General features: G+C 38.5%; 1 protein-coding gene across 1 annotated transcript; it reads left to right on the forward strand.

Annotated features, from left to right (window-relative positions):
- The first annotated feature begins 251 nt into the window (after positions 1–251).
- On the forward strand, positions 252–7,656 carry LOC104430686 (pyrophosphate-energized vacuolar membrane proton pump-like). The gene is made up of 8 exons (XM_039308746.1): positions 252–451; positions 3,184–3,758; positions 3,842–4,221; positions 4,376–4,462; positions 4,558–4,837; positions 5,817–6,200; positions 7,133–7,192; positions 7,327–7,656. The coding sequence occupies exons 1-8, from the start codon at positions 262–264 to the stop codon at positions 7,531–7,533; spliced, it is 2,163 nt and encodes a 720-aa protein (XP_039164680.1). The 5' UTR covers positions 252–261; the 3' UTR covers positions 7,534–7,656.
- The last annotated feature ends 200 nt before the right edge of the window (positions 7,657–7,856 follow it).

Raw genomic sequence — 7,856 nt, forward strand, 5'->3', positions numbered from 1 at the left:
CACGAAGGAAGTCGTACACTGTACCATATTCTCCCGACGAAGACCTCCTGTGGGTGGAGTCAACATACTTGAGCACGAAGGAAGTCGTATACTGTACCATATTCTCCAGACGAAGACCTCCTGTGGGTGGAGTCAACATATTGACGCGTCAAAAGTACGCGAGGATGGCCTAGGTCATTCCCCTCTGTCCGTGTGTCTGTCTCTCTCTAAAAGGCGTCGGGTCCAGCGATTCCAGCGCCGTAGTCTAGAGTTCCGGTGAGGATGGCATTACTCTCAGCTCTCGCGACAGAGATCGTGATCCCAGTTTGCGCCGTCGTCGGGATCGCGTACTCCTACTCCCTGATGCAGTGGTTCCTCGAGTCGCGCAATAGCGACAAACTCGACCATGAAGAGCAGGGCTTAACCAGCCATAAGGCCTTTTATGATCAGACAAAGAGGGACGCCTCTAAAGGTGACTTTGTAAAGATCCTATAGTCCCACATCTTTGCTTTATAAAATTGTTCATTAAGAGATTTTTTTCGGGTCAATCTCGCATCTGCCTGAGCATTAGTGACAGATTCGAGTCTTGTAATCTGATGATAGCTCAGCGAAATCATTAGCTTCTGCTGCTTGTGGTGCGACTCATTTTTAGGGTTTGTAACATCTGCTACGGCTTTGAGCGATGCATCTGATTACAGTAGCATAATATCAACTCATGCGGTTCTCTTCTCACGCGAAGATGGTTCTTGGGTGGAGTGTCGACTGGGGGATAGCTCGTCCTTTTGGCCTTGACAGCATTTTCCTTTTATAATTTACAGTTTCCTTCATATAGTTGAATAGCATTACATAATCTGTCCTTAAGGAAAACATTTTTGGAAGTAAAGTCCAAACACCACAAAATTACTCCCCTCTCGTTTTCATGCTCTCCACCAAACAAGGGAAAATCAATCACTTTCCTCTCACGTAAAATTTTCCATTAAACCAACGCATTCTAATTCTAATTAGCCCAATCTTTCAAATCCTCCTTATGAGTACATAGGATTTTTCGATTCCTTTTCAAATATCTATATGATAGATTAAGATCCTATTTGTTTTGCGAATGTTTTTTTATCCAAAAATATTTATCTGATTTTCTGGCGTTTGGGTCACTTAGGAAATTAATAAATAGACGAAAAATCCACGCTTGAATTTAGGAATACGATTTTCACTTTTAAAATTTAGAAATCATTTTTTGAAATACGACTAGACGTTGATGTTTGAACTAGAGATCTCGGTCTTTGGGCATAGGGACCCAAATTCCTGTACGTGAGTTCTTAACAACCTTGGTCCCTTGAGGCTAAGCCCAAGACCTTGATGCTATATCTAGGACTTTGCTGGTTGTGCCCAAGTCCTCAAGACTTTGATTGTGAAGCTCGGCCAAGTGGCTAGGTTGAGGACCTCACTAGCTAAGTGCAAGTACCCCAGGCTAGGCCCGAGGCCTAAACACTCGAGGTTGGATTCCATAAGAGAAACAAAATATTGTTTTATGATTTATAGGAGCATCTATTTATGAAAATTTTATTTAATAAAATTTTATTTGGGATAATTGTATTAAAAGTACTAAAACTTATCACGAAAGTATAATTGAGTTCTAAAACTTGTCATAAAAGTGTAATTGAATTCTAAAACTTTTAAAAAGTGCAATTAAGTCTTAAAACTTATCACAACTGTGCAACCCAATCCTAAAATTTTTGAAAAATTCAAATGGCTGAAGGATTTTATTATTTCAATTTGAAAAGTTTTAGGATTTGATTACTCTTATAAAAGTTTTAGGATTCAATTGCACTTTCTTGATAAGTTTTAGGATTTAGTTATATTTTTTGAAAGTTTTAAGACTCGATTGTACTTTTGTAATAAATTTTAGGACTTCCAATACACTTCTCCCAATTGATAATATAGCATGTGCAACTCTTATATCACACAAATAGTGCATATCTTTTCAGAAAAATAAAAGCAAGTTTTTTTAACTAAAAGAAGGAAAATAATTTCCAATTTACATTCAAATTCCAACCCATTACTTAGAAATATTGTCATTTTTTAGAAAATTGTATTCAAACACAGTTTTTAGAAATGTCAAATTATTTGTGAAACAAATGGGACCTAGGTTAATTTCTTTCTTCCATTTTATTTTTTATTTTTTTGGTTGTTATACGAAGCTTGGTATATGCAACTATTGACACAACGTAAAGTTAATTAAAAGTAGGATAGTAATTTTTTTCTATGTAATTGGCTTTAGTAGAAGCATATTGTATTAAAAAGGTGAAATGCTGAGGATGTACAACCTTCAAGTTTTAATGTTTTTCTTCACTTCGTCAGTGAATGTTTTAAAAGGATTTATCATCACACGTTGTGATTTGGCGTAGAACATTTCTCATTTTCGTAAGAATCTCATTCTTGATTTGTCATACTCGTGACAAAACACTTACTCTATAATATTAGTTAAGAGTACAGAGGTAACGAACCTATTTCTCTAAAGTTATTTTTTGTGTTAAATTCTTGCTTCTCCTAATTGAAGTCCTTATATGTGATAATGTTTCATGCTTATTACTCATCACTCTGATTTAAATAATCTTTCGAACTAGAGCATTATCAGTTCTATAGTAGTTCACCCTTCTCTTCTAGTTCTAACATACAGGTTCAGTTCTAACTTTGGTTTTGACGTTTTCCATATTCTCGGTTTAATCTTTTGTTCTAACCTACTGTTTATTGTAGGTAATAATATGTCTAGTTTCTTCGTTGTTTGTGATGCTTTAATTTTAAAGTAATGTTCAGATGTGTTTACAACAATATTCTGGGTCTGGGACGTCGTAGTTAATTTTCAGTTCTTTGTATTTCATTAAGTACTTTGCAGTTTTGGGTACGTTCTTGCATCCCATTTCCCAGCTTGTCGTTTACATTATGTTCTTGTCACTCTTCCGCCAGTGGGTTTTGGTACTTACGCCGTCCAGCTTGCCAAATGTGAATTGTAATAGACACCATATCATCTTTTAAGTTACTCGGCTTTCTTATTTCTTGGCACTAGGTTGAACAAAACTAGGCAACGGAACGAAGTAACTGGATTATACCTTCTTTCGTCACACATAAGTAGAACGTCAGAATCAGATTTTTGCTTTATTGGCTTGATAGAGACTCAGAGAGGCTAAGTTATCGTCTGTGATTGAACAGGTTTGAAAGCTTTTCTGTTCACGGAGTGCCGGTATGGTGGCGTTTTCATGGTTGCTTTTGCGATTCTAATCTTCCTTTGCCTTGGCTCTGTTGAGAGCTTCAGCACCCAAAGCCAGCCTTGCAGGCTTGATCCTTCAAACATGTGCAAGCCTGCACTTGCCACAGCCGTTTTCAGTGCTGTTTCATTCCTACTTGGTGCTTTCATATCAGTCCTCTCTGGTTTCCTTGGCATGCAGATTGCTCTCTATGTTAATGCCAGGACTGCCTTGGAAGAGAAGAAGGGCGTTGGAAAAGCTTTCTTTTCTGCGTTCAGGTCTGGTGCAGTGATGGGATTTCTTCTTGCTGCTAACGGTCTTCTCATGCTCTATATTGCAATCAATCTGTTCAATCTGTACTATGGCAATGATTGGGAAGGCCTTTATGAGGCGATCGCCGGTTATGGTCTTGGTGGATCTTCCATGGCTCTCTTTGGAAGAGCGGCTGGTGGAATTTATGCCAAGGCTGCTGATGTTTGCGGTCATCTGATTAAAGAGACTTCGCAAGGTTACCCAGCAGATGATCGACAATACACAGCTGTATGGACTCTCTTACCGTAGCTCTATCTCCTAAGTTTGTCACTCACTTTCAGTCATAAATGAGGTTGACCTTAATCATTCAGGTGATTTCTTATTATGTTGGTGATATTGTCGGGGATATTGCTGGTACGGGGACTGATCTTTTTGGCTCTTATGCCGAATCATCCTGCGCTGCCCTTGTTGTTGCTTCCATCTCTTCTTTCGGAGACAGTCACAACTTCACTGCTATGTGTTATCCCCTGCTTATCAGCTCTATGGGTATTCTCGTTTGTTTGATGACAACTCTCTTTATGGCCGACTTCTCAAAAATCAAGGAAGTGAAGGAAATCAAGCCTGCATTGAGGAAGCAACTTATTATTTCCACAATTCTAATGACTTTTGGAATTGTTATTGTTAGCTGGATTGCTCTGCCCTCATCATTTACAGTTTACAACTTTGGGTCGCAGAAAGTTGTGAAGAACTGGTAAACTCTTTGGTGATACTTGTCTTTTTCTGATCCTAAATGCTGCTTTCTTCTAATGTTGGTCATGTGACATGCTTTAATGTCAGCGGACTTTACTGGACTGGGTCAAAACGTTGAGCAAATGTAGTCGCTAATTATTGATATGATCTTGCAGGCAGCTGTGCTTCTGTGTTGGTGTTGGTCTTTGGGCTGGGCCAATTATTGGGTTTGTCACTAAATTACGCAGCAACGATGAGATCAGGTGTTAAAACGGCTAAAGTAAATGAATGATATGAATCTTGACGACTGTTGATGGTTATGTGCTGACCACTTGATGATCCTTTTTTTTTTCTGCAGCCTTCTCCAGGATTTTGCCGCTGACAATGTTGGTTTTGGCCTTGCCTTTGTCAATATCCCAACTTTTGCTGCCATTAGCATTTTGTTGAGTTATAGCATTGCTTCCGTGTACGGAATTGCTGTGGCTGCCGTTGGGATGCAAAGTACCTTTGCCACCCGATTGGCCATAGATGCTTACAGTCCCATCAGCCACAATGCTAAACGAATTGCTAGGGCGGTTGACTGGAGAGCCCATGACGATTTACTGTCGTCAAGCAATACTCCAGCTGCCATTGGAAAGGTAAAGGCAATCCTTGCACGTGAATATAGTATCGACACTGTACCGTCGTCCTTTTAGTGGCTTATTTTAATAAAATCCGTAACTAAATATGACGTTAGTTATGCAATTCTTTAAATTCTTGCTTGTGTGGCATGATGTTTGGCTATAATCACCTTTCTTCCCCTTAGGTGCTGCCTTTCATCTATCTTTCCTAATATTAGCCTAGGAAACTGACACTCTCTAAAACATTTGTATTACGTTGGATACTTTGACACTTTTTGACATTTGGTCAATAGGTGTCGAAAAATCTGAGATTTAGTTAAGTCTCCTAACATTCTCTCACAGTTGACATACAAGTTTGGAATTTTGACATGCACGGGATCAACTTTAAAATTTTTCAATAAATAAATGATCAAAATGTAAATATGTAAAAATATAATAAATAATAAAAATAATAAAGGGGGAAATAAGAAAACCTAGTTGTCTTCTCTCTTATGACTCTCATTTCCTATGATATACAATTCACCCCCAAATTTGTTTTTTCTCTTTTTTTCCGATATGCTTTGGCACGCAAGTCCATAATGTGGATTGCTTATATTTTTTTTTTCCAAATTTTATAGATTATTGGAATGGAGTTTTTTTTTTGGGTCAGTATTTGGAATGGAGTTGAATTTGTCAAATTTAAATAATGAATGATATTAACAAATAGTAGATTAATGTTTTTAGTGCAGATTCATTGTGGGTTTTTTTAATTATTTATTTATTTGTAAATTCGAATCAAATTAATTTGATTTATATATAAATATATAATAATATATAATGTGTCTCAACGTGTCGGAATTTTTATTTTTTATTTTATAAAAACGATGTGTCAACGTTTCATCTCGAGTCGTATGTCGTATGTCAATGTTACTTACATAGCTTTATTGGCAAATTCTACTTTCCCGTTGTTTAAATCTAATATGGATGGATATTTTTTCGTTACTTATCTGGCATGTAGGGATTCGCCATTGAATCAGCTTCCCTGGTGTCTATCGCTCTGTTTGGTGCATTTGCGAGTCGTGCATCAATTTCTCTTGTTGATGTCCTGACGCCAAAAGTTTTCATGGGTTTGATCGTGGGCCCCATGCTTCCTAAATGGTTCTCTGCTATGACCATGAAAAGAGTGGGACCTGCAGCTTTGGAGATGGCTAACGTGTTTTTTCGGCGGTCTGTGCTAACAATTGAGAAACATAAATGGTTCAAAATTTCCACTGATGCACCTTTCAGGGGGATGATTCGACCTGGTGCCCTTGCCATGCTTACACCACTTATCGTCGGGACCTTCTTTGGAGTAGAGATGCTATCTGGTGTTTTGGCTGGCTCTATTGGTTATGTTGTTCGGGTAATCTTTACCAAAGTAATCCATGTCAATCTATTTTGGTGGTTTATGTTGCTCAAGGTGCATCTCTCAAAGGAATGCTGGTTAAACGGGGTTGAGATATTGTAGTTTCTTCATTGTTGAACAAAATTTGTGTAGGTTGATGAAGTGATGGTTAATGCTCTTATCATCATATCTATGCAGAGAAAAATATTAAAAAAGACAAAACTTTTTGTATTTGTGCCAATTTAGTTCAAAATATTTTCTTTTTTGGTCAGAATCCAAAACCTCTTCACTTGATGCCAATTTAGTCATTTTCGGTTAATTTTGGTTGGATTTTACTAATTGGGCATCGGTTGGCTAAAGTGGCATGATCGGCGTTTACATAGTCAACTTTTAATAATATTTTAATATTTTTGAATTTTTTATTTTTATATTTTTTTTCCCTTCTCCTCCTCCTTCCTCCAGTCGGTCGCCGGACCTCGGCGACCAGTTAGAGGCGATGGCCAATGAGGCTCGAGCCCTTGCAAGTGGTTGTGAGGGCGGCCTCACGTTGAGTAGCAAGGGAGCCTTGCTAGTGGCTGGTGAGGCTCGCTAGAGGTTGGCGAGGTCGAGTCGGCGAGGTCTGGCAATTGATTGGAGGAAGGGGTAGAAGGAAAAAAAGAAAAAGAATAAAAATTTATAAAAATATTAAAATATTATTAAAAGTTGTCCGCATCAATGCCGATTGTGCAACGTCGACCGACCGGTGCTTAGTCAGCAAAATTCGGCCAAAATTAGTTGGAAATGACTAATCTGGCAGCAAGTGAAAATGTTTATGACTAAATTGACACCAAGCAAAAGTTTTGGATTAAATTGGCATAAATACAAAATATTTATGACTTTTTTAACGCTTTTATCTATCTATGCATAACTAATCTCCTTATGCATTTTTTTGTTGGCCTTGGTTTCAATAGATTGCAATTTCGGCATCCGACACTGGTGGAGCATGGGAGAAAGCGAAGAAGTATATTAGGGTATGCAGCTGTTCCCAATTGCTCGAAAGCTATTTTTTGTTGATGATACTCGTCGATGGTGGTTCAGTGACCTGCTAAGAAAACTAGTCTGACTTAACATATTGTTTACCTTAATATCCTGAATTTACTTCCAGGCTGGTGCTTCCGAGTACGCAAAGACCCATTACCCTAAAGAATCGATGATTCGCGAGGCAGTTGATAAGGGAGATACCATTGGCGATCCATTGAAGGACACTTCAGGCCCGCCACTCAACATCCTCATCCAGCTAATGGCAGTCGAGTCGCTTGTGTTTGCTCCCTTCTTTACTACTCACGGTGGTCTGCTCTTCAAGATTTTCTAAGGGAGGGAACGGGCGACTTCCCCCTTGTAGCAACAGCAGCAGCATCGTCATCGACTCAATTTGCTCTTAAACATCTATTTCCATGTTGTTTGCACGATCTAATAAATCTCTCTAGCTCCTCCATTGCCTCGGACAATTTGAGAGGGATCTTTTGAAGTAAGTTTTTGGATTATGCAAATTACTCGTTTTAAATTTGAAAAAAACAATATCGAGAAAAAGAATGAGAGGGGTTGTCTTGGCCATTCGAAGTAGGAATGCGACCTCACGATGATTAGTCGAAAGCTGCGTAAACACTCGGGTGCTATATGGTGCTCCATCTTCGC

The sequence above is a fragment of the Eucalyptus grandis genome, chromosome 3 (assembly GCF_016545825.1).
Source record: "Eucalyptus grandis isolate ANBG69807.140 chromosome 3, ASM1654582v1, whole genome shotgun sequence".
Lineage (NCBI taxonomy): Eukaryota > Viridiplantae > Streptophyta > Magnoliopsida > Myrtales > Myrtaceae > Eucalyptus > Eucalyptus grandis.